General features: G+C 46.7%; 2 protein-coding genes across 2 annotated transcripts; one reads left to right on the top strand and one right to left on the bottom strand.

The window, feature by feature from the left end:
• Positions 1-1,222: 1,222 nt before the first annotated feature.
• LOC128409363 (gastrula zinc finger protein XlCGF26.1-like) lies at positions 1,223-12,747 on the top strand. Its single transcript, XM_053379764.1, has 3 exons — positions 1,223-1,538; positions 4,128-4,238; positions 7,328-12,747. The coding sequence occupies exons 2-3, from the start codon at positions 4,178-4,180 to the stop codon at positions 9,127-9,129; spliced, it is 1,863 nt and encodes a 620-aa protein (XP_053235739.1). The 5' UTR covers positions 1,223-1,538; positions 4,128-4,177; the 3' UTR covers positions 9,130-12,747.
• Positions 12,748-14,720: 1,973 nt separating this feature from the next.
• On the bottom strand, positions 14,721-20,255 carry LOC128409481 (uncharacterized). The gene is made up of 4 exons (XM_053380005.1): positions 20,106-20,255; positions 19,746-19,880; positions 17,920-18,615; positions 14,721-15,745 (listed from the first exon to the last, which is right to left on the bottom strand). The coding sequence occupies exons 3-4, from the start codon at positions 18,434-18,436 to the stop codon at positions 15,453-15,455; spliced, it is 810 nt and encodes a 269-aa protein (XP_053235980.1). The 5' UTR covers positions 18,437-18,615; positions 19,746-19,880; positions 20,106-20,255; the 3' UTR covers positions 14,721-15,452.
• Positions 20,256-26,877: the final 6,622 nt, after the last annotated feature.

Below are 26,877 nucleotides of genomic sequence, written 5' to 3'. Positions count from 1 at the left end.
CCAGCCGTAAGACTGGGCCTTTGCGCATCTCCGGGAGAGGCAGAATTTGCAAGAGCCATGGTTCTTCCCTGAGTTCAGAAAGCAGCAAGGTGAAGGTGGGCTTAGCCTGTTGGATTTGTGCCTGGGAAAGTGAGCTTCCATTCCCCACACTCAGCCATGAAACTCCCAGGGCGACTTTGGGCCAGCCACTGTCTCTCAACCTGAGCCTACCTTCCAAGGCTGTTGTGAGGATAAAATGCCTTGAGCTCCTTGGGATACAAATGAAATGGGGGAAAAACAAACAAACCTTCCAGCAGTTGTAGTGCAAAACATCTGGGATGGAGGAAGGCTCCATTGCACGTTACCTTTTATTTTTTAAAAACCCAACTTGGGGTGCAGAATGTGGCTGTACCGCTGGAAAGCGTGGATCAGATTGGCTGCATTTGCAAAAATCTACGGTTCCCAGGCTGTTATTATTTCTGCTGCCTGGACTATGTTGTCGTTTAGTCGTTTAGTCGTGTCCGTCTCTTCATGACCCCATGGACCAGAGCACGCCAGGCACTCCTGTCTTCCACTGCCTCCCGCAGCTTGGTCAAACTCATATTAGTAGCTTCGAGAACACTGTCCCACCATCTCATCCTCTGTCGCCCCCTTCTCCTTGTGCTCTCCATCTTTCCCAGCATCAGGCTCTTTTCCAGGGAGTCTACTCTTCTCATGTGGTGGCCAAAGTATTGGAGCCTCAGCTTCAGGATCCGTCCTTCCAGTGAGCACCCAGGGCTGATTTCCTTAAGAATGGATACGTTTATCTTCTTGCAGTCCATGGGACTCTCAAGAGTCTCCTCCAGCACCATAATTCAAAAGCATCCATTCTTCGGCAATCAGCCTTCTTGATGGTCCAGCTCTCACTTCCATACATCACTACTGGGAAAACCATAGCTTTAACTATACGGACCTTTGTTGGCAAGGTGATGTCTCTGCTTTTTAAGATGCTGTCTAGGTTTCTCATTGCTTTTCTCCCAAGAAGCAGGCATCTTTTAATTTCGTGATTGCTGCCTGGACGATATCCGATATCTTTATTGTCATTGTCCCATACAGAACAATGAAATTGAAAAACTACATAAAACATTCAAACCCCCCTAAAAACTCTGAAACCCCATTTTAAAATACAATATACTACAGACCTCCGTATGCTGCGTTTAGAATCAGAATTGCATTTGCGTAGAAACTGTTTCTCAGGCGGCTAGTCCTGGCTTTTATAAGCCTATACTGTACCTTCTTCCAGAAGGCAGATGCTGAGGAAGGAAGGGTTAAAGCGAAGCGGAGGAGAGAGATTCCTAGAGAGGAAGGAAATTGGGAAAGGAGAGGGGGGAGCGTGTCCTCTAAAGCAAAGGACTTCACCCCTCCAGCTTTGCAAAAGGAACCTTGGATAGAAGACGGAGGTTTGGTGCGCGCAAGGAGCGCAAAGAGAAGAATTTTTTTGCAAGCCGGAAGCCGGTTGGTGCGCCTCCACCTGGGGAAAGTGGCCTTTATCCTTTCCACCCGGGGTGTGTGTGGATCTGGTGAGCCCCCTCCTCTTGGATTTGGGTGAAGGAGACCCACAGAGAATATGGGGAGGGGGGAAATGCAAGGGAGAAAAGCAAGAGGCGGGTTAGGGAGACGCTCCCCCAAGTCAACTGGAGAGTAGCTGTCCAGTGACTGGAGAGAAAACGGGCAAGAGGCAGGGGGTTGAGCAGAGCAGGTGCCATAGCATAATAGCATTGTACAGTTGGAAGGGACCCCAACCCTCTGCAATGCAGGGATATCAACTAGATTGGCCTGGCATCGGTGGCGTAATTTTGTTGTTGTTGTTTAGTCGTTTAGTCGTGTCCGACTCTTCGTGACCCCATGGACCAGAGCACGCCAGGCCCTCCTGTCTTGCACTGCCTCTCGCAGTTTGGTCAGGCTCATGCTAGTAGCTTCGAGAACACTGTCCAACCATCTGGTCCTCTGTCGTCCCCTTCTCCTTGTGCCCTACATCTTTCCCAACATCAGGCTCTTTTCCAGGGAGTCTTCTCTTCTCATGAGGTGACCAAAGTATTGGAGCCTCAGCTTCACGATCTGTCCTTCCAGTGAGCACTCAGGGCTGATTTCCTTCAGAATGGATAGGTTTGATCTTCTTGCAGGCCATGGGACTCTCAAGAGTCTCCTCCAGCACCATAATTCAAAAACATCCATTCTTCGGCCATCAGCCTTCTTTATGGTCCAGCTCTCACTTCCCTACATCACTACTGGGAAAACCATGGCTTTAACTATACGGACCTTTGTTGGCAAGGTGATGGCTCTGCTTTTTAAGATGCTGTCTAGGTTTGTCATTGCTTTTCTTCCAAGAAGCAGGCGTCTTTTAATTTCGTGACTGCTGTCACCATCTGCAGTGATCATGGAGCCCAAGAAAGTATATCTTAATATATCTTGCACTGATTGAGCTCCAGGTGGAAGTGAATCCGCAACCAGATTGGCCTACAGGTGAATCCTGGAATTAGCCAATCACGTGGGGCCCATTGTGTAAATAATGTATATAAAGCAGACATTCTGGGTGAACTTCCATTCCTCTTCACCACTATGAGCTGTCGACTCCAAGTATATTTCAGTATTCCAACTCAACATTTTGGAAAGCTTTCTGATGGTAAGAGCTGTTGGACAGTGGAACGGTTTCCCCCGGGAAATTGTAGACTCTCCTTCCTTGGAGGTTTTTAAGCAGAGGTCCCGTCCGTCATGGATGTGTAAGAAACGTAAACGTAAATCTGCTCTTATTCCCTTATGGGGGACACAAGAGCCCTTATAGAGTCGTTTGCAGGTTCTCCATCAGTCAGAGAAAATAACAGAGGCCAAACAGAATATGGAGAAGAAAAGTAGCTTGTAAGCCTGATCTTTATTGAACTGTTGCAACAGGGTGCTCCCCTCACCCGCAGGAAAGGAGGAGGACCCAGAACCCAGGTGTGTCCGCCCTTATATAGACATTTTAAATTGCCAGCCCTGGAGTCCAAGCCCAACCCCAGAAACACCATACATACATCACAGAAGGGGTGTAGCTTAAGACCACCCCCCCGACACATCATACCGACATCACAGGAAGGGCGGTCTACAACAGAAATCTGAGTGCGTTGTTTACCTCCTGTCTCCCAGCTTACCTGTTAATGCTTACTTGATTGGATACCCTGGGGAGCCTGGCCAGTCTTTTGTAACGATAAATACTTAGTTCCTGAGCTAGGTCACAGGCTCACCCTATTCATACACAGACATACCCTTAAGACAGGATTTGTGAAGGAAAAGACAATGGGGAGGCTTTTCCATTTTCCTTGACCTTGCAGGGAAATCATTTGGTCAGTTTGGGAGCCAAAATGGATCCAGGGCTGTTTTCCTGTGCTGCTTCAGACATGTGGTTTATGTATTTATGCACATGTTTGCTTGGTACATTTATGAACATTTATTATATATATAAGACCTTAATTTTTTTATTTCAGATGCTTTAGCTGATATTCCTGCATTGCAGGAGGTTAGGCTAGATGACTCTTGGTATCTCTTCCAGCTGTGCAGTTTTATGATTCTATGACATCAAGGGGGCACACATGCCCGCCCCATTTTAACCCCCCAAAGGATTGTCCAGAAAAAGAGATGGCAAGTTGTAAACATTAACTACCTGGAGGATATTTCCCCTTCTCTTCCAGGATCCTTTTTTTAAAAAATAATCTTTATTACTTTTAACAAAACAAAAAAAAAGAAAGACACAACAAGAAAAAAAACAAACCAAAAACAGTAACACAATAACACAACACACAATAATGCAACAATACAAAATAAAAACATTTCAAAACACAACCTTTCTTTCATTCACTTGTTTCCTCGACTTCCTCTCACCTCCCTTCTTGTATTCCACTTCTATTTGGTAATTTCAGCAAATCCTTTCCATCTTTCTCTTAATCTCTATCAAATTATACATAACATAATTTTCTTAACCTTATTTTAACCTTAAAGCTAAAACTTATAGATACTTAACTTCTCATAACATTTCTGCTAAATCCATGAAGTATCAATCCACCGTTTTTCTATCCCTCAAACATTTTACATTATTTTAATATGAACTTTAAACTTGGTATAAACTTTAATAACAGGATCCTGTGTCTTTGAAGCGGAGGCTGTACATTTCACCGAGAATACCCTGATGGATCCGGACCAAAGGGAAGCCCTGGAGGAGGAGAAGCCTGGAATCGTGGCCTTTCTGGGTAAGAGCCCCCTTTCCCCTTGGTTGATGGCAAAAAACAATAATCACAGCCTATTTTTTTTCCTTTTCTTGTATGTATCCTTGCTACATAAATAGCAACACTCTAGTGGTCCCGGGCCCTAAGGAAGTTAGATTAGCCTCAACCAGAGCCAGGGCCTTTTCAACACTGGCCCTGGCCTGGTGGAATGCTCTGCCTCATGAGACCAGGGCCCTGCGGGATCTGATTTCTTTCCGCAGGGCCTGTAAGACAGAGTTGTTCTGCCTGGCCTTTGGCTTGGAGTCAATTTGATTCCCTCCCCCTCTTTCTTTTTTCCTTTCTCCTCCTGTGATGAGGCTGCATTTTAATGTTTTAATGTTGTATTTTAATCTTGTTTTTAAGTTGTATTCATGCAACTTGTTTTTATTATTGCTTGTTAGCAGCCCTGAGCCCGGCCTTGGCTGGGGAGGGCGGAGTATAAATAATAATAATAATAATAATAATAATAATAATAATAATAATAATAATTACATTTCGTCACCCTGCATCTTCGCCTTCCAGCCTGGCTGGCCTTCCAGGGTCCCTTTCCAGGAATCCCTTAAGCTGGCAGACCTTTGTCAAAGCCACAACAGATGGTGGCAGGCTTGGGTGTTGGATTTCCAGCTCCTTCCTTGATTTTAGAAGAAGCTGGAGGGTGCCCCAAGGTTGCAGTCTCATTTGGGCACATAAGAGCATCAGACATGACCTGTTTTTGATCAGGGAAAGGAAGGAGATTAACTTATTTTTTATTATTAGTCGCACTCTTTTGCTTCTTGCCCCCAAAGCCTTCCCTTGCCCCCATAAGACCTAATCTCCAGCCTCAATCTTTTCCTGTATGTGGGAGGTGATTAAATAAATTCCAGACTTTCCACCTTCCCTCTCCTTACTCACAAATAATTCCCCTGCCCTTAGTCTTTCCCCCTCATCCTCTTAGTTTCACATCACATTCCCCCTCCCTGGAGAATGGTGCTCAAGAAAGAATAAGAGATTATTCTATTCTATTCTATTCGTTCTTAAATTTTTCTGTTTTACAATTTTGAATACGTACCCATTTAAAAAAACCTTAGGATAACAATGACTTCCCTTCTTCTCTTTCCATGGTTCACTTTGTTAATCATAAATCCCTGCATATTTTACAGAAACTGTACCATTCATTATTCCATTATTAAATCCATCAAAACTTATTTACACTGTTGAATTTATCTTAATGCTGCCAACGTTTTCAGGTGTGCACAATTTCCCCTCCTATATTCAATAAACATTTTCAAATCTTCTCTAAATGTATGTTCTTCTTGTTCTCTTATTCTATATGTTAAGTCTGCAAGCTGCGCGTATTCCATCAGTTTAAGTTGCCATTCTTCTTTAGTTGGGACCTCGCTTGTTTTCCATTTTTGGGCAAACAAAACACAGGCCGGAGTAGTGGCATACATAAATAACCTTTTTTGACACCAGGGAATTTCTGTCTGAATTATCCCCAACAAAAAGGACTCTGGTTTTTTGGGTGAAAGTGCTTTTAAACATTTTTTTTTCCAATTCATTGTGGATTGTTTCCTAATACTTTTTTACCCTTTTACAGGTCCACCACATATGAAAGAACGTTCCCTCAATCTCCTTGCTTCTCCTTTGTATTCTAAAAGGGCGAGGGGAGAGGTTTGCCTAAAAGCCAACTTCCCTCAATCTTGAGTCCTTCTCTTGTCAGACTACAATTCCCATCATCCTTAGCTAGCATGGCCAGCGATCAAGGATGATGGGAGCTGTAGTCTCAACAACACCTGCAGTTTGGGGAAGGCTGGCATGAATTTTAGCAACTTAACAGCACAATCCTGTACATGCCCGTCTGATCCCGAACCAGGTTTTAAGGTCCTTGTATTAGTTTGCAAAGCCCCAAACAACTTAGGTCCAGGCTACCTCAGGGACCGCCTAAATCACAATTAAAACCTACTTCAGTGATCTCGAGGTTGCCAGGAGCAGTATTTTTCAGCCACCAAATGCCTGGGTGAACAGGAATCTTTTTTTCTTTTTTGATAATAATTTTTATTAGTTTTCAATTATAATCCAATAATAGCCTCATTATAACAATACCAATTCATAATACAATTACTAATACCAATCATTCAAATACCGAATTATGTAATTTAGATAAGGCGTGTTATAATTGATGGTTTGATTTCCCCCCCCCCTGCGTTCCAAAATCTTATAAATTTCAATTACATTCCGGTCATCATAATAATCCCTTATACAACAACTGCAATATTAATAACTTATATTCGTATTGACACCTTAAATGATTTACAAAACTACAAGTGAAGCACTCAAACTATATCCTTGTTCTTCCTGTGTGTGGCAGTTATTCTGTCCGTGGTGTTTCTTCCTGTCCTTGTAAAATGTTATGTTTATCTTTTCCTAGTTGTTGCTGTTATCCATTAGGCCTTGGGCGGAGCTGATATCCCATTGTAGTTCCATAAATATCTCCCTCACTCTGTCCCATACTTTGGTGTTTTGCAAAACAAGAATGTTTTCAGATTCCTCCTGAAAGATAATAATGATAGAGGCAGGCTCACTTCACTAGGGAGGGCATTTCCACTATTGGGGAGCCACCACCGAAAAGGCCCTGTCATTTGTCAAAATTACAAAGAGGTACTCCCTGTTCTGACCCTTGCCACGAAAAAGGTTGTCCGCCCCGTGCTCCTTCTTTGATATCAGACTCTCATTTCCCATTTGGGCTGTTACTGATTAATTGTCTCTCCTTTTTCCTGAACACTCTGTCACAAGAGACTAGGGCCCTGTGGGACCTGACATCTTTCCGTAGGGCCTGCAAGACAGAGCTGTTCCACCAGGCCTTTGGTCAGGGCGCAGCCTGACTCCCTCCTCTGGCAATCTGCACAGAATTTTGCTTAACGGTTGCCATCAATTTGATTTTAATTAATTTTTATAATGAAATGTTTTTAGAATATTGGATTATTTGATTGTTGTTAGCTGCCCTAAGCCTGGGTTTGGCTGGGGAGGGCGGGATATAAATAAATTTATTATTATTATTATTATTATTATTATTATTATTATTATTATTATTCCAGGACATGACAGGAAAGAGAGGGAGAATGAAGATGAACCACACAGGGTGTTGTTAGACAGAACCGGATGTGAAGAGGAGGAAGAAGGGAGAAGAAAACCTGAAGTGAAACACATACTAAGCGAATCCTCTGCTTTTCAGAGCGCTGAGATTTCTGAAATCCCAGTCCAAGAAAACATAGCCGAAGGAGAGGAAAGGAGCCAGTGCCTTGTGTGTGGGGAAAGCTTTACCTGCAAATTGAGCCACATTGCTCATTGGAAAATCCACACAGGGGAGAAACCATTTAAATGTTCGGACTGTAACAAAAGCTTCAGCGATAAGTCAACCCTTAGAAAACACCAGAGAATCCACACGGGTGAGAAACCATATAAATGCATGGAGTGCGGACAGAGCTTCAGTCAGAGCACAAGCCTCACTTCCCATCACAGAATCCACACAGGGGAGAAGCCCTATAAATGCTTGGAGTGTGGAAAGTGTTTCAGCACTAGTAAATATCTCACGATTCATCAGAGAATCCACACAGGAGAGAAACCATTTAAATGCCTGGAGTGTGGAAAGAGCTTTAACAGGAGAGATGCTCTTACTTCACATCAAAAAATCCACACAGGGGAGAAAGCATACAAATGCTTGGAGTGTGGAAAGTGCTTCAGCAACAGCAAGTATCTCACTTCACATCAGAGAATCCACACAGGGGAGAAACCGTTTAAATGTTTGGAGTGTGGGAAGTGTTTTAATAAGAGGGATGGCCTTGTTGCCCACCAAAATATTCACAGAGGGGAAAAACCATATAAGTGTTTGGAGTGTGGGAAGAGCTTCAGCAGCAGCAAGTACCTGACTTCTCATCAAAGAGTCCACACGGGAGAAAAACCTTTTAAATGTGTAGAGTGCGGAAAGAGTTTCAGGCAGAAGATAAATCTCACTACCCATCAACGAACTCACACAGGGGAGAAACCATATCCGTGCTTGAGGTGTGGAAAAAGTTTTAGCCAGCAGACTAACCTCACTGCACATCAGAAAATCCACACAGGGGAGAAACCCTATAAATGTTTGGAGTGCGGAAAGAGGTTTAATCATAGCACAAGCCTCACTCACCATCAACAACTTCACACGGGAGAGAAACCCTATAAGTGTGTGGAGTGCGGGAAGAGTTTCAGTACAAGCGCCAGCCTTACTTCACATCAAATTATCCACACGGGGGAGAAACCCTATAAATGTTTGGAGTGTGGAAAGCGGTTTAGCGATCGCAGAAACCTCCGTTCACATCAGAGAATCCACACAGGGGAGAAGCCGTATGTGTGCTTGGAATGTGGAAAGAGGTTTAGTCATAGAACCAACCACAGCTCACATCAAAAAATCCACACAGGGGAAAAATCTTTTAAATGCTTGGAGTGTGGAAAGAGCTTTTTTTTCAGCACCAGCCTGATTTCTCACCAAACTCTCCACACAGGGGAGAAACCGTATAATTGTTTGGAATGTGGGAAGAGCTTCAGTAGCAACAAATACCTCACGGCTCACCAACGAATCCACACGAGGGGAAAGCCATTTAAGTGCTCGGAGTGCGGAAAGAGCTTCCGTCAGAGTTCAGACTTCACTTCTCATCAGAGAACCCACACAGGGGAGAAACCGTACAAATGTCTGGAGTGTGGAAAGAGGTTCAGTACTAGCAAATACCTCGCTTCCCACCAACGGATTCACAGCGGGGAGAAACCATATACATGCTCGGAGTGTGGTAAGAACTTCACCCACAAGACAAATCTCACCAAACATCAGAGAATCCATAGAGCAGATAAACCACAGAACTGTTAAGGAATGCAGAATTTGTTTCATCTAACTCTGAGGTCTGTTTTGGAATTGCTGTTGGTGAATGTACTGAATCGTAATCCAAGATGGAGGCACTATTGCTAGGGGTTCTGGCGACTTTGAGACTGGGTTTCTCTTCCCCCTTTAGAAGCAAATCTGAAGCTTAGGGATACTCCTAGATCTGGTTTAGCAGCTGAAGGGTCATGGGTAGAGGTAGCAAGGAGTAACTGTCTGTGCCCAAGATGAGGCCTGCTCTCCCTTGCTGTACCCTTTCAAAATAAACCTCACTACACATCACGGAAAAGGAAAACAAAAATTCCTGAATTGTTGGGTTAGGCAACGCAACAATTCTCATCCACAAATTCACTCGGGAGAGAAATGAGATAACTGATCCGAGTTTCAAATCAGAACCAGTGAAGGCGGTAAAGGTCCTGTGTGAGTGCCTGGAGGTGGTTGGAGGATGGATGTTGGCTAATGGATTGAGGTTGAATCCTGATAAGACAGAAGTACTGTTTTGGGGGGAGGGTGGGTGTGGGGGACTCCCTGGTCCTGAATGGGGTAACTGTGCCCCTGAAGGACCAGGTGCGCAGCCTGGGAGTCATTTTGGACTCACAGCTGTCCATGGAGGCACAGGTCAAATCTGTATCCAGGGCAGCTATTTACCAGCTCCACCTGGTATGCAGGCTGAGACCCTACCTGCCCGTGGACTGTCTCGCCAGAGTGATACATGCTCTAGTTATCTCCCGCTTGGACTACTACAATGCGCTCTATGTGGGGCTACCTTTGAAGGTGATCCGGAAACTACAACTAATCCAGAATGCGGCAGCTAGACTGGTGACTGGGGGCGGCCGCCGAGACCACATAACACCGGTCTTGAAAGACCTACATTGGCTCCCAGTACATTTCCGAGCACAATTCAAAGTGTTGGTGTTGACTTTTAAACGCCTAACGGCCTCGGCCCAGTATACCTGAAGGAGCGTCTCCACCCCCATCCTTCTGCCCGGACGCTGAGGTCCAGTGCCGAGGGCCTTCTGGCGGTTCCCTCACTGCAAGAAGCCAAGTTACAGGGAACCAGGCAGAGGGCCTTCTCGGTAGTGGCGCCTGCCAGGTGGAACGCCCTCCCACCAGATGTCAAAGAGATAAACAACTACCTGACATTCAGAAGACATCTGAAGGCAGCCCTGTTCAGGGAAGTTTTTAATGTATGACATCTTAGTGTATTTTTGGTCTTTGTGGAAGCAGCCCAGAGTGGCTGGGGAAACCCAGCCAGATGAGCGGGGTACAAATAATAAATTATTATTACTACAGAAAGCGCTATGCCAGGGAAAAACCGTATAAAAGCCTGGTGTACAGAAGCAGTTTTTCTTGGAAGACCATTGTCACTAAACATCAAAGAATCCACACAGCAGAGAAGCGACAGAAAAGCCAGGGGTGCAGAATGACTCGGAGCCGAACTGGTTTCCCTCTGGTTTTCTTGAACTACATGCTCCTTGGTTGGGGCTGGTGGAAGTTGTAATCTGAGGGCACCAGGTTGGGGGACAGCTGAACTATAGTCACAGCACAATCCCCGAATTAGTTTTGGAGTGGCCAGTATTGACTGTATCAAATTCTAATTGACATGAGAGAGCTGCTATTGGCTGAAATTCTTTGTGGGGCTCCCCCTCTTTTGAATGAAGTCCACACCATACATTTAAATCACCACAATGCCAGTTTTAAAATTTGTGGCAGAGAGTTGTTAGGAGAACCCCTGTTCCCATCAGAGAGCTACAATTCCCAGAGTTCCCTGTGAAGACTGACCGTGAAACCAGTCTGGGAATTGTAGTTCTGTGAGGGAACAGCTCTAAACGCCTCTCATAATTGATGTGTATACGTAACTGAAATGTGTTACTGAACTTACTGAAAAATGTGTTGTCGTCGTTACCGTTTAGTAATAGGCAAATTAATGCATCTAGCTGAAAGTTGTTAGGAGACCCCAAATTCTCCTTACAGAGCTGCCAGTCTTGGAGGTCCCTGTAGAGAAGAACTGATTGTTAAATCCCTCTGGGAACTGTGGCTCTTTGAGAGGAATCGGGAGTCCCAGTGCGGATTATAACAAATAAAACGCAGTTAGAATCATAAAATTGCAAGGGTCTTCTCGCTCAGGAATTCTGCCCCAAGCCATCCTTAGGTGGGCTCGAGCCACCAAGCTTTTGGTTAACAGCCAGAAACACTCACTTATTGGCCCATGAGACTTTAAAGCACCTTATGAATCACAGAATATGATGGGTTTTAAAAATAAAGATCTGAGGTGTCGAAAGGGCAAAGAGGATTGTCTTTTGAGGGGAGGTGGGGATTAATCAGAAAAGTCTTCCAAGTCAGTGGTCCCTAAACCTTTTCTCCCAAGAACCACTTGGAAATTGATGAGGGTCTTGACCAGGGGTCAGGAAACTTTTTCAGCAGGGGGCCGGTCCACTGTCCCTCAGACCTTGTGGGGGGCCGGACTATATTTTTTCTGGGGGGGAAATGAACGAATTCCTATGCCCCACAAATAACCCAGAGATGCATTTTAAATAAAAGGACACATTATACTCATGTAAAAACACACTGATTCCTGAACCATCCGTGGGCTAAATTTAGAAGGTGATTGGGCCGGATCCAGCCCCCGGGCCTTAGGTTGCCTACCCATGGTCTTGACAGATCTCCCCAAACACTCTCCCCTCCCCACAACACTTTTTGGTGCAAATCCATCATTTTAGAGAAGCCATTTTAAGATCCCACATCTATCGTGGCACAAATTCCCTCTGCCATTTAAATGGATTAATGCCTTTCTCCCTTTATTCATACATGTTCCAGAAATTCACATCCCTACAATTAATTTAGGAGTGAAGTTTGGCTGTAAAATTGCCCACTGGCATTTCGCACCCGGGCCACAGGCCTGAGTAGGCCGGCAGTTCGACCTGTGGAGCATCTCCCCGTTGCTACAAGACCGATTGATTGATAGAATATATTTGTATATCGCCATTTCGTTTTTAAAAATATTGACGTGGTTTGCGACAATTAGAGCACAATAAAGAACAATACAAAAAATTGATACAGATCGCCAGCTATTACAGAAAATGCTTTTTTTTTATGGTCTGCATAACCCTGGAGGCAAAGACATGCTGAAGATTGTCTTGTGTTGTTCTCTATTTAAATTACAGTAGAATCGTTGAGTTGGAAGGGATCCCGAGGGTCATCTAGTCCAGCCCCCTGCAATGCAGGAATCTCAACACGCTGTCGCCCATCCAATTTGAAACCATATCAGGCCCTGCTTAGCTTTGCAAATGTGCTAGCAGTATTTCTATACTTTGCAAATGCCTCTATTTACTAGTGCATGTAAATATGGAGAAAATCTGCACTCTTTTCGGGGGCATGTCAACTCCTTCCTTAGGTCGGGACCAGGGATCTTGTATTTTTTTCCTGTAGAAGATATAATCGAAGGGTCGGTAGCCTTTGCCTCATCCAGATGATGATGAACTTCAGTTTTCATCATCCCTGACCATTGGCAAAGGCTGATGGGCGTTAACGTTTATTTGTTCATTTATTAAATTTCTGTACAGTGGACACTCTTTATTTGTTCATTTATTAAATTTCTATACAATGGTACCTCAGGTTAAGTACTTAATTTGTTCCGGAGGTCCGTTCTTAACCTGAAACTGTTCTTAACCTGAGGTACCACTAGCTAATGGGGCCTCCCGCTGCTGCCGTGCCGCCAGAGCACGATTTCTGTTCTCATCCTGAAGCAAAGTTCTTAACCCGAGGTACTATTTCTGGGTTAGCGGAGTCTGTAACCTGAAGCATATGTAACCCGAGGTACCACTGTACAGTGGACGCTCGGGTTGCGAACGTGATCCGTGCGGGATGCATGTTCGCAACCTGAGCGGCGCGTCTGCGCAGGTTGCGATTCAGTGCTTCTGCGTATGCGCGACCGCCGAAACCCAGAAGTAACCTGTTCCGGTATTTCCAGGTTTCGGGGGTCTGTAACTCGAAAAAACACAACCTGAAGCGTCTGTAACCCGAGGTATGAATACTGCCATCCTAGGATCAAAATCAACAAACCCTCTTACAATGGCCATGGGTTGGCTAGTGAAGCAAAAGCCTGGGAGAAGGGGAATGTTTTTGCCTGGCGCCTATGTAATGAAGGCGCCAGGTAAGCCTCCCTGAGGAGAGCATGCCACAAATGGGGAGCCACCACAGAAAAGGCCCTGTTCTCGCGTTGCCACCCTCCGGATGTCTCATGGAGGAGGCACACAAAGAAGGCCCTCAGATGATGATCGCAGGGTCCGGGTTGGTTCATATGGGGGGAGAGGCGGTCCTTGAAACCTGCTTGTTCTTCAGCCCTGGCATAACCTAAACAGATTCCCAGGTGGGGTGGCATTACCATGCCAGTGGTGGCCAAAACTGGGTGGGTACAGTGGAGGCAGGACATGGCTACCATGCCTACCGGCCACTGCTACCATTATCCTCCATGAATTAGAATCATAGAATCATAGAATCATAGAATCATAGAGTTGGAAGAGACCACAAGGGCCATCGAGTCCAACCCCCTGCCAAGCAGGAAACACCATCAGAGCACTCCTGACATATGGTTGTCAAGCCTCTGCTTAAAGACCTCCAAAGAAGGAGACTCCACCACACTCCTTGGCAGCAAATTCCACTGTCGAACAGCTCTTACTGTCAGGAAGTTCTTCCTAATGTTTAGGTGGAATCTTCTTAGATTCCACCTAAATTAGTTTAATCGCATTTGGAATACTCTGAATGCCTATGGAACTCACTGCCACAGGAGGCAGTGATTACCGCCAGTATGGGTGGCTTTAAAATAAAAGAATCTGCAAGGATTGTTTTTTTAAAAAAAACTAATATTTTGGTCTTAATCACTTTCCGCCGTACAGTGGTACCTCGGGTTAAGTACTTAATTTGTTACGGAGGTCTGTACTTAACCTGAAACTGTTCTTAACCTGAAGCACCACTTTAGCTAATGGGGCCTCCCGCTGCCGCGCTGCCGGAGCATGATTTCTGTTCTCAATCTGAAGCAAAGTTCTTAACCTGAAGCACTATTTCTGGGTCAGCAGAGTCTGTAACCTGAAGCGTATGTAACCTGAAGCGTATGTAACCCGGGGTACCACTGTATTGCAATGCTGCAGTCAAGTGCTTATAGTTTTCGTTGTTTAAACTTGCCTACTTTTGTTTTCTCTTGGCCTACAAGCAACTGGATTTGTATTTGGCACAGCAATTTCAGAACCGTTTTCGTAATACTGAAACTCGGTAATAAGAAGAGAATAATAAATAAAAGAGGATTGGACAAATTCCCGGGGAAGAGGGCTATTGCTGGAAACCACAAGAGGGGAGTGTGCTCCTGTGTTCGAATCCTGCTTCCGGGTTTCCCTCAGGCATCTGGTTGGCCATTGTGAGAACAGGATTCTGGTCTACATTGGCCATTGGACTGATCCGGATTGAGGGCTGTATTGGAAAGTCTACCTTAAAACAGCTGAGTGAGACGCCTGTCTGCTAATGAGACCCAACTCTATTTCTTTTTCAACTTTTCTATATATATATATATATATATATATATATATATATATATATATATAAAATTAAGAAGTATAGAAAAGGATCTGTTACAGCCAAGTAGATAAAGTGCTTGAAAATCTACCCCGTAGGATTGCAACCCCTAAAAATCTAAATGACAAAATAGGAACATTTCATTTAACACAAATCAAACAGAAGCCTGTTAAACAAACAAACAAACTTGGTTAAATTACATTTATTCTTACTGGAGAGATTTAAAACCGATTCATTTCCTTCCCCAATTCCTGTTGGGTGTTGCATAGTTCGCTCCATGCACATTTTCTCAAATTACAACGGATATTTAAATATCCAAGGTGGCAGTGATTTATGTAGGTTTTTTGTTTTTTTAAAAAAAGTTCTTTTTACTTGATCGAAACCACAGTTCAGTGACATGTAGCAAATAAGGAAACAGGAAGAAAAGTAAATAAAAATTCAACGTACGAAGAAAAAAACAAGGAGGGAGAAATCAGGGTTCTTGCATTCACAATCCCTGGGAATAATAACCCTAGAAGTGTGGATTTGGAAGGGAGCCCAAAGGCCATCTAGTCTGACCCCCTGCAATGCAGGAATGATCCCACCAGCCGCAGAAGTGCTGGTAAAAAGGTGCAATGCTGCAGCACCGTTTGCTGGGGTAAAGGTCCCCAGCCTCCGCTGTGTCCAGTTAACTCGGTGGCAGGATTGCACCGAAAACATCCAACTGAGATTTCCTTGGAGAACAGCAAGCTAGGAGCACCCAAAATTTGTCACAGGGTCAGCCGACTGCTGAAGGTCCCTATCCGGCCCCTGTCGTCCCAACGGCAGCTGTTGCCGGATACTTCAGACACCTGCTGGACGCCTGCTGAGCGTTCATCTTTCCATGCCACTGCTATTTCCTCCTGGGCGGCTGGAGAATGTGGCTGTGCCGGCAAGCTGCCTCTAAGACGAAGGCCGGCTCCTGGCGAAGCCCCCAGCGGCCCCTTTGTAGCTGGCGAGTGTTCTCCGTCTGAGGTGGGGGGCGTGGAGTCGTCCTCCGAGTCTGTGGGGTCCTCTGGCAAGGCTGGAACGAAAGAGCAGGGCCTGGTTAGGTGGGGGCCAAGCTACACACCCATCCTGCCTCAGATTGTAAAGGTGCACAAAGTCTTTGCAGGAGCCAGCCTGCAGTAAATCACACCCAGCAAGCGAGAGTTAACTCTTTATTAGCAAGGTTCTTTTTATCATATGTGGTGGTCTTGTTACTAGGTTAAGGCTTATTGGGGAATGATATACAGTGGTACCTCGGTACAGAATCCGCTAACCCAGAAATAGTACCTCGGACTAAGAACTTTACTTCAGGATGAGAACAGAAATTGTGCGGCAGCAGCAGGAGGCCCCATTAGCTAAAGTGGTGCTTCAGGTTAAGAACAGTTTCAGGTTAAGAACGGACCTCCAGAATGAATTAAGTTCTTAACCCAAGGTACCACTGTACAATGAAAGGAAAGGATGTTTAAAATGACGTTTGTAAAAAAACCCTTTTCTTTTGGGAATTATAGGGATTGTTGTTGTTGTTTAGTCGTGTCTGACTTTTTGTGACCCCCTGGACCAGAGCACGCCAGGCACTCCTGTCTTCCACTGCCTCCCGCAGTTTGGTCAAACTCATGCTGGTAGCTTCAATTATAGGGATAGAACTACCTAAATTGTATAGAAGGTTATTCACGTATGTGACTACAGCGACAAGAATGTTACTTGCCGAAAAATGGAAAGAAGTCCCAGCAAAGGAAGAATAGATACAAAAACTTACGGAATACGCAGAAATGGCGAAACTTACCGGAAGAATAAGAAATCAAGATAAACTTTTTATAAAAGAATGGAAATGGTTTGTTGAACATGTACACATAAATTGTACACAGATAAAAACACTGGCAGGATAACTATAATAACCTGCAGCTATAAATATAAAGAAGATAAATGAATAAGTTAATTTGGATATGCAGAAGATATTAAAAGTAAACTTAAGGAACCACAGAAAGGGGGGGAAGGAAGTCAAGTTTTAAAATGTCAAAATGAATGTAAAATCAGTGAAATGTATATAGCTGAAAAGTACAAATAAAATTAAAGAACAACAACTCTTTATTAGCAAAACAGGATCCGCACAGGAGTGTCAGGCCTACAGAGCACAGCAACTCAGGTGTCGCTCTCATGAAGCTGGTCCCTGCTGACAGCATCGCCCTTGAGCCAGTGCCGCCGACTGGACTCATCCACTTCAGCCCCAACTGGGCCAGCACTTCCAGAGACCACCTTCTGCACAGGAACAGGTCAAAGTGCTGTGCACTCACAACTCAGAGCTGTGAGCACCAGATTCACTCCCGAAGACAGTCGTTGCACAGCAGAGTACAGCAGAGCATAAACCACTCGGAGAACAGCTCTGTAGAATAACTAATTTTATTCTATCTACAACTATCATACACAACTATATACAGAGCTAAATGGAGATGCTGAACTGCACTGAGTGTCTACAGCTGCTCTTAGCAGCAACCTTATCTATACAGAGATAACACACTCTCTAACACTCAGTCTCTCTCTCTGATGTGAGGCTGGAGCAGAATAAGTAGTGAGCAGAAACCGCCCCCCTCCTCTCTGGAGAATCAGCAGAGAACATCAGCAGATTCTTGGAATGGGAGGGGTGAAATCTCCTCACCTGCTTCCCCACAGGGACTATGTCTCCTCTTCTCCAGGGATTTTCCCAAGCAATCTGAGACTGCACCTGCGGACAGCCAACCCCTCCTCTGCCCTTTTCATGCCTCTTCTGGTTCTGGGAGAACAGGGAGGATGGGAGCTGGTTGCAGCAGGAGGGGGAGATAACACTGTGTTCTGGTTTTTGAACAATTTTCGGAAGCCAAACATCTGACACAGCTTCTGATTGAGTGCAGGAAGCTCCTGCAGCCAATCGGAAGCTGTGCCTTTTGTTTCCGAACAGTTCCAGGAGTCAAATGGACTCCTGGAATGGATTAAATTTGACAACCAAGGTACGGCTGTATTATAAAAGATGCAGATGGAAAGGATTAACAATAAGACCCACAAAGGGGAGGAGTGAAGTCCAGGAGCTTTTATATATTACGCCGCTATGTGAATATAAAATTTAATTTAATATATCATATATAGATAGATAGACATAGTTTCAGCAACTAAAACATAAAGCCAGACGATAAAAATACTAAAAAGTTAAAAGCACGACAGCACCCTCTTCCAACTCACCACTGTGTGGCAGACACTCGTGGTTCCTGGCATCCGATCCGGCGGCCTTGACCCTCTTCCGGTAGAGCAGCGGGCGGATGACCGTCTCTTCGGGCCTCACGGCTTTCTCCACTGCTTTGTCGAACGGCAGGCCCTGCCGCCGGTAGGCCCTGACCCGCTTCCGGAGGTTCCCATACGTGTCGTTCCACCTCTTGCGGGTGGCGAGGCCTGACCTCTCGTAGTAGCCCAGCGCAGACACCCTCTTGCCCGCGGCTGCAAAGAACGCCGCCTGCCGCGCGGCCGCCCTGCTCCCGGGGACGAGGCCCAGCGCCGCCTCCTTGTTCGCCACCACCAGCTTGTACAGCAGCGTCTTCTCCTCCATGTTCCAGTTGGGCTTCCGCCGCCGCTTCTTTGGGGTCCCTGGTTCGGGAAGGTCCCCTTCCATGACGTCCAGCAAGCAAAAGGCTGGCCTGAGGTGCATGGCAGAAAGGTTTCCGTTGGCAACCTCTGTGCTCTGCTGGCGCGGAAGTTTGTCCATGCTCACCTGGCCCACCCAGCGGTTCCTCCTCCGCCTCTTCCGCCGGAGCAGCTGCTCATCGACCTCCTGGTCCTCGCTCTCGGAAGCCGGCTCTCTCGGCCCCTTTCCGGAATGTTCCGCTAGCGCAGGGCCTTCCCACAGTTGGCTCCTCCTCCCGCACTCATTTTCTGCTCCATAACCTGTCGAGAGGAAGAAGAGAAGAGATGCCTGCTTGGGTGAAGCTGGATGGCTATTAGACAGATGCAAAACGTCGCCGTGTGTGGAGAGCCCCTCTTGGGGATACTCCATTCCATGCCTTCTCAGCATGCTTAAAGCTTTCCATCCACCCAGGCTGTCCATATCCCTGTCAATGCAATGGTGGAGCCGTATAACACAGTGTGGCAGGGGATATTAGAAAACAGGACACAATATAATCAGGAAAAGGGGCACAATATTACCCACATATATTTTTTTCCCTGTAGTAGATGGGCAACCCGTGTCTATCTTCTTCTCCTATATTTTATACATTTATTTACATTATTTACATTTTATTTTTACAAAGTAATAATCATAAATAAATATCTCCTGCTTGGACTACTGCAATGCGCTCTACGTGGGGCTACCTTTGAAGGTCACCCGGAAACTGCAATTAATCCAGAATGTGGCAGCTAGACTGGTGACTGGGAGTGGCTGTTGGGACCACATAACACCAGTCCTGAGAGATCTGCATTGGCTCCCAGTACGTTTCTGAGCACAATTCAAAGTGTTGGTGCTGACCTTTAAAGCCCTAAACGGCCTTGGCCCAGTAAACCTGAAGGAGCGTCTCCACCCCCATCACTCAGCCCGGACACTGAGATCCAGCGCCAAGGGGTGAGGTCCAGTTGTTCGGTCCCTGCTCCTGCCAACCTAGCAGTTCGAAAGCACATCAAAGTGCAAGTAGATCAATAGGTACCGCTCTGGCAGGAAGGTAAACGGCGTTTCCGTGCGCTGCTCTGGTTCGCCAGAAGCAGCTTAGTCATGCTGGCCACATGACCCAGAAGCTGTACGCCGGCTCCCTTGGCCAGTAAAGCGAGATGAGCGTCGCAACCCCAGAGTCGGCCACGACTGGACCTAATGGTCAGGAGTCCCTTTACCTGTACCACTGTATAAGAAATAGCTGGCAATGCCTGGGATCAAACTGGGAACCTCCTGCTCACTGATGGACTTGAAAATGTCTCCTGACCTCTCTCCTGGCTCTCTCTCAGCCAGCTTCTTCCCTGAGGCACAGATTCCTCCAGCATCTCCCCTCCGTCAGGTTCCTGCTGGAAGTCAGGCCTCGTCCAAGTCTCACCTCCATGACGACTGTAGTGAGGCTGGGAGATGTCGTCCCCTTCCCTCCACCTCGAGGCCTCGTATTGCCCCACTGCCGCCGACTGCTCTGGGGTCTCTCTGCCCTCCAGGCTTAGTCTCCTCTGCCTTCTACCTGCTCGAAAAAGGAGAAAGACGGAGAATAGCGCATGGTGCACCAGACGTCTTCTGAAGGCTCAACGAGCCTTGCAAAACAGGAAAAAGCTGCAAGAACCCCCGTTTCCCCTTCTCTGTAACTCCAGGAGAGGAGGGGAAGTTGTGCAGAGTTGACAAATAAAGAAACGAACCACTGAAGGCTCTCCAGGAGAACAGCAGCATCCCAGAAATGAAGACCATTGCTTACCATGTGAGGTCACAATGACAGCATCCTCCTCTTCCTCTTCCTCTTCCTCTCGCTTGACTTCGCGACACAGCTGCCCCAGCCTAGAGTCTGCCACTGGGGAACTCACAGACGGGTCCACAAATGGTGGCTGAAATGACAGCAAAGAGGCCCTTCAGGCTTGAGCAGGAAGGGGATGAGATTAGAAGAGCCCTTGAGATCGGTGGCAGAACACCCGCTGGGCATGCTGAATGCCACAGGTTCAATCCCCGGCTTCTCTTGTTTATAATAACAAAGGGTCACCCAGCACAGTGTTCTTCTGTCAGATGTGGTCGGACTACAAATCCCATCGTCCTTGACCTCTGGGCTAAACAGTGGGTGATGGGCTTTGTAGTCCACTTATACCTGGGTACTCCAGGTTAAAGCCACAGCGCCACCCGCGTCCCTTCCTTAAACTGCAATAAATAAACAGAAGTTTATGTTCCAACTTAACCCTGACTGGACTGTACCAGGTAGGGCCTGGGTGGTGGCAGCGAGAAATAAAGTGGTGGCACAGGGATCAATAGACGGTGAAACGTCCGAGGACCCTGTGTGATCGCCACAATGCCCTGCACTTACGAGACACAAACCAACCTCCCTCGTTCGGTGTGGCTTCCACTCCAACTGTTCCTTCCTCTGGAGGAAAAACTCGGCCAGGATCACGGCCTGGGCGCAGGTCTCGGGGCCCCGCTCCTTCACCCAGCCCTGGACTTCAGGCGGCAGGATGGCCAGGAACTGTTCCAGGACCAGCAGCTCCAGGATCTGCTCCTTGGTCGTCTTCTCAGCCTTCAGCCACTGCCGGCAGCGCTCCTGGAGCCGGCTGTAAGCCTCTCGGGGGCCGCCGGCCTCCTGGTAGCAGAAGCGCCGGAAGCACTGCCTCTGCTTCTCCGTCCTCAGAGCTGCGGCCCGCAAGATGGCAGCCTTCACCTTCTGGTAGTTCTCCCAGTCGCGAGACTCCAGCTTGACGAAAGTCTGCTGCGCATCGCCGCCGAGGGCCGGCAGGAGACGGGCCACCCACTCCTCACGCGGCCAGCGGCAGGCTTCGGCCACTTGCTCGAAGGAGGCCAAGAAGGACTTCGCGTCATCCCAGAGGCTGGGCTCTTCCGGCAATTGGGGGGTCCCCCGTTCTGGGCTAGGAGGCTCCAGTTTCCTCAGGAACTCCTGCCACTGGGCCTCCCAGCACTGCAACAAGTCCTCCTTTGAGTTCAGTGCGACAGGCGGTTCTGTGGACCCCTGCAGGAATTCCCCGATACTCCCAGCCTGAATGACATGGGGGCCCCCGGCCTGCCCATCTCCCAATTGGTCTGTCATCTCCGATGGATCTGGGTCTTCTGTTTTTATCCCCAAGCGCTCTCTCGGCTCAGCAGCAGCCGGGACCCAGATGCCGACCTCTGCACCCTTCAGCTCCAACCCTGCCATGTCCTTCCATGGTTCAGAGACATGTCCTCCCAGCGCGTTCACAGCAAAGAGAGACATTTTGGTCCTGCAGGTCTCTCTCGGAACCCCCGGGCTATCCCACAAGGCCACTGCCTTTCTCCAGAGTGCAGATCTTCGGGGATTCAATGGGTGACGAGAGGGAAGCAAGGAGATTCGCCAGTGGTGGGGCAGGGTTGTTCCTGGAGGGGAGCAGAGAGGGGAGAGATAGTTATAAACGCCATCTCCAACTCCTGGAAAAAATTTGCACATCACTTGGGAAGACAGGCAAACTAATGCCAGTGTACTGGAAGAAGCAAAGATCACCCGTGTCAAAGCAATGATTCTTCAACATCAACTCCGTTGGACAGGTCATGTTGTGCGGATGCCTGATTATTGTCTCCCAAAGCAACTACAGTGGACGCTTGGGTTGCGAACGTGATCCGTGCAGGATGCACGTTCGCAACCTGCAGTGTTCGCAACCCACAGTGGCGCTTGTGCACATGCGCGGGTTGCAATTTAGCGCTTGTGCGCATGCGCGACTGCCGAAACCCGGAAGTAACACATTCCGGTACTTCCGGGATTTAGCAGTCCATAACCCAAAAAAACGCAACCCGAAGCATCTGTATGACTGTAGTATCCAAGATATGACTGTACTCTATTCCAAACTTAAAAATGGAAAGTGTAATGCTGGTGGTCAACAAAAGAGGTTTAAAGACTCTCTCAAGGCAAATCTTAAACAATGCTGTATAAACAGTGACAACTGAGAAACACTGGCCTGCGAGCGCTCCAATGGGAGAACAGCCTTTACCGAAGGTGTCATGGACTTTGAAGACGCTCGAACTCAGGACAAAAGGAAGAAACGCACTAAGAGGAAGGCACACTTGGCAAACCCTCACCATGATCAACTCCTGCCCAGACACCTATGTCCCCACTGTGGAAGGACGTGTGGATCCCGAATTGGCCTCCACAGTCACTTACAGACTCACTGTTAAGATGGAAGACAATGTTACTCGGCTATGAGTGATCGAGGAAGAGAAGAGGGAAAGGAGCAGAGAGGGGAAAGAGAACTGGGAACAGAAATATGAGACCGAGCAGGACTGCAACAAAGTGTTGCTCCACGGAATACTTCCACTCGGGATTCCGCCCCCAGAGCCACTCAGCATTCTGCAGCCACTGAGCATGCTCATTCCTCACAGGGGTTGTTTTGAGGAATTGTGCTTTGTACCCCAACAAGAACAGAAGAAGAGCACTACAGTGGTACCTCGGGTTAAGAACTTAATTTGTTCTGGAGGTCCGTTCTTAACCTGAAACTGTTCTTAACCTGAAGCATCACTTTAGCTAATGGGGCCTCCCGCTGCCACCACGCAATTTCTGTTCTCATCCTGAAGCAAAGTTCTTAACCCAAGGTACTATTTCTGGGTTAGCGGAGTCTGTAACCTGAAGCGTCTGTAACCCGAGATACCACTGTACAAGATCAGTCCAACATCCTGAATGGCGTTTCTGTGCAGAAGCGGCTTAGTCCTGCTGGCCACATGACCCGGAAGCTGTACGCCAGCTCCCTCGGCCAATAAAACGAGATGAGCGCCGCAACCCCAGAGTCGGCCACGACTGGACCTAATGGTCAGGGGTCCCTTTACCTTTAAGCCCTCCAAGTTGGCAGCAACTCAAACTCTCTCCCTCCCTCCCAGCCAGCCCCACAACCACTCAGCCCTCCTTCAGAATCATAGTCCAACCGCCTGCAATCCAGGGGGTTGGGTGGCCATCTGTTCTGGATGTTTTAGCTGAGTTTCCTGCATTGCCGGGGGTTGGACTAGATGACCCCCGGGGGTCCCTTTCCAACTCTGCAATACTATGATTCTATGAATGCAGGAATAACTGTAACTGAGCTCAACTGCAAGCTACTGAAGCCACTGAAATGCACATTTTCTGAGATCTTGCAGGTCCAGGGCGCCTTGTTAACCAGAGTAGCTGCCTAGAGCCAATTCCCGTCCAGCCTTAAAACTCAGCGGGACGAAGGTGCAAATCCATTTTCCTCCTCCCCTTTCCCTCTGAGTCACCTTGTGCCTTTTCCTCCCCTTCCCTGGCCCAGGCGCCCCGCAGGCAACGGTTGCCCTCCGAGCCTTCCTCCTCCTGCAAGCCCAGCCAACTCTTCCTGCTCCTCCGGCGCCTGCCAAGAAGCAACATTTGGAAATCGCATCTCCGGGCGGGGCCAGCAGAGGAAGCGGCTTGCATGCAGCTGACATCCGGTGCTCACTTCGAAAAAATAAATAAAACAAATGGGTTCTTTCTAGCAAGCACCGACTCTTTGCCTTTAACTCCTTGAGCAAGAGTAAGAATAAGAATAAAACGCGTTGTTGCAAGCTGCGTGCGCAATTGCGCAAAGGGTGCCTTCTGATCTCCTGCAGCCAGCCACCCAGCTCTGTATTTGGCTGCAAAGACAGAAACATCTTGCAAAGTCCCTTAATAGCTTGGGACCAGTTTACCCGAGGGATTGCCTTAGCCATAGGAATTATGAGACGGGGGGGGGGGAATCCTCTGTCCACTTTCTTCATGTCATGTATGTGTTTTTGTTTTGGGAGAGAGATTAAACACACACACACATTATTATTATTATTTATCAGTTTTTATTAAATTTGTATACTGCCCTTCATCTGAAGATCACAGGGAGCTTCGCAACCTAAAAATACAAACAACATCAACGATCCCAGCAAAGGAGGAACGGATACAAAAATTTATGGAATATGCAGAAATTGCGAAACTTATCGGAAGAATAAGAAATCAAGACAACAAACTTTTTAAAGGAATTGCAGAAAGAGGGGGAAGGATAGTCAAGGTTTGAAATATTAAAAGGATTGTAAAATTAGTGAAATGCATAAACCTGAAAAGCATAGATAAAATACATAGAAATACAAAAACGAGAACACAAAATACATAATAAAACAAAAACAAACCAATAATCCTCCCTCCCACAAACACATTTAAAAGGCCATAGATTGTTTACTTAGCCAAAGGCCAGGGAGAAGTGGAACATTTCCGCCTGGTGCCTAAAGATATATTATGAAGGCTCCAGGTAAGCCTCCCTGGGGAAAGCATTATTCAAACGGGGAGCCACTGCAAAAAAAGCCCCGTTCTCATGTTGCTACCCTCCATACTTCACACAAAGCAGGGCTTCAGGTGATGATCACAGAGTCTGGATTGTACTGGGAGAGGCTGTTCTTAAGGTATTGCGGTCCTGAGCTATTTTAAGGCTTTGTAGGTCAAAACCAGCACTTTGAATTGGGACTGGAAACTAATTGGCAGCCAGTGCAGTCGGACCAGGATCAGTGTAATAGGCATACACACATGCACACATTTTACCAACCATTCACCCAGTTTGAAGAGGTCCTTTCGGAGCTCTTTGCAACCTCTTTTTGTTTTGGAAGCATAGAATCATGTAGAATCGTGGAGCAGGAAGGGATCCCTGGTGTCATCAAGTCCAACGCAGGGATCTTTTTGGCCAAGATGGGGCTCAAACCCACGACGCTGAGATTAAAAGCCTCATGCTCTGCCGGCTGAGCTGACCCCAAACGATTTATTGTCATCAGCAAACCTGGGCCACCTCACTGCACATTCCTAACTCTTACTTTGTTTTTTTATTTGCAAGTGAAGAATCGCAGGTCTCAATACTGACCCTGGCTTGGTGGACTCGACTTTCCATACCCCTCCATTGGGGGAGAACAAATAATGTATCATAGAATGGGAATGGGACCCCAAGGGTCATCTAGTCCAACCCCCTGCAATGCAGGAATCGTTTGCCCAACATGGGACTCGAACCCACAACCCTGAGATGAAGAATCTCATGCTTTACCAACCGAGTTATCCCATCCATTTATTCCTAGTCTCTAATGTGTGTGTGGAAGTGAGAGCTGGACCATAAGGAAGGCTGATCGCCGAAGAATTGATGCTTTTGAATTATGGTGCTGAAGGAGACTCTTGAGAGTCCCATGGACTGCAAGAAGATCAAACCTCTCCATTCTTAAGGAAATCAGCCCTGAGTGCTCACTGGAAGGACAGATCCTGAAGCTGAGGCTCCAGTACTTTGGCCACCTCAGGAGAAGAGAAGACTCCCTGGAGAAGACACTGATGCTGGGAAAGATGGAGGGCACAAGGAGAAGGGGGCGACAGAGGACGAGATGGTTGGATAGTGTTTTCGAGGTTACCAGCATGAGTTTGACCAAACTGCGGGAGGTAGTGGAGGACAGAGGTGCCTGGCGTGCTCTGGTCCATGGGGTCACGAAGAGTCGGACACGACTAAACGACTAAACAACAACAATGTGTGTGTGTTAATTCCCCCCCCCCAATTAAAAACCATGCAGCAATTCTTTTGAGAATTATAGGGATAGAACTACCTAAACAGTATAGAAACTTATTCATGTATGCTACTACAGTGGCAAGAATGTTCCTTGCCCGAAAATGGAATGAAGCAGAAGTCCCAGCAAAGGAAGAATGGATCCAAAACTTACGGAATATGCAGAAATGGCTAAACTTACTGGAAGAATAAGAAATCAAGATGACAAACATTTTTATAAAAGAATGGAAATGGTTTATTGAATATTTACAGATAAACTGTAAACAGGTAAGAACATTGGCACGATTATTGTAATGACCTGCAGTTTCATGAGAGTATATATTTAAAGTGGATGAATAAATGAGCAAATTAAGTCGATTTGGATATGCAGAAGATATTAAAAATAAATTTAAGCAACTGTGGAAAGAGGGGGGAGGATTTTCGAAATGTTAAGATGACTGTAAAATTGGTGAAATGTATAAACTTGAAAAGTATGAATAATTTTTTTTTGGAGTGCCTCATGCATGTGTAGGCAAACTAAGGCCCAGGGGCCATATCCGGCCCAATCACCTTCTAAATCCGGCCCGCGAACAGTCCAGGAATCAGTGTGTTTTTACATGAGTAGAATGTGTCCTTTTGTTTTAAATGCATCTCTGGGTTATTTGTGGGGCCTGCCTGGTGTTTTTACTTGAGTAGAATGTGTCCTTTTATTTTACAGTAAATGCATCTCTGGGTTATTTGTGGGGCATAGGAATTCGTTCATTCCCCCCCTTCAAAATACAGTCCGCCCCCCCCATAAGGTCTGAGGGACAGTGGACCGGCTCCCTGCTGAAAAAGTTTGCTGATCCTGGGTCTTCATGCTTTACCAACCAAGCTATCCCATCAGTTGTTCATTTATTCCTAGTCTCCTGTGTAAAAAATAAAAATAAGAATCCAATTAAAATCCATGCAGCACGCTAGTCCGGCGAGTTACAACTTGCTGCAACAAGCAGTAAAAAGTGATCCAGCGGTGCG

Source organism: Podarcis raffonei, chromosome 2 (assembly GCF_027172205.1).
Source record: "Podarcis raffonei isolate rPodRaf1 chromosome 2, rPodRaf1.pri, whole genome shotgun sequence".
NCBI lineage: Eukaryota > Metazoa > Chordata > Lepidosauria > Squamata > Lacertidae > Podarcis > Podarcis raffonei.
The sequence above is the reverse complement of the archived record's forward strand: the minus strand, read 5'-3'. Positions and strand labels throughout refer to the sequence as shown.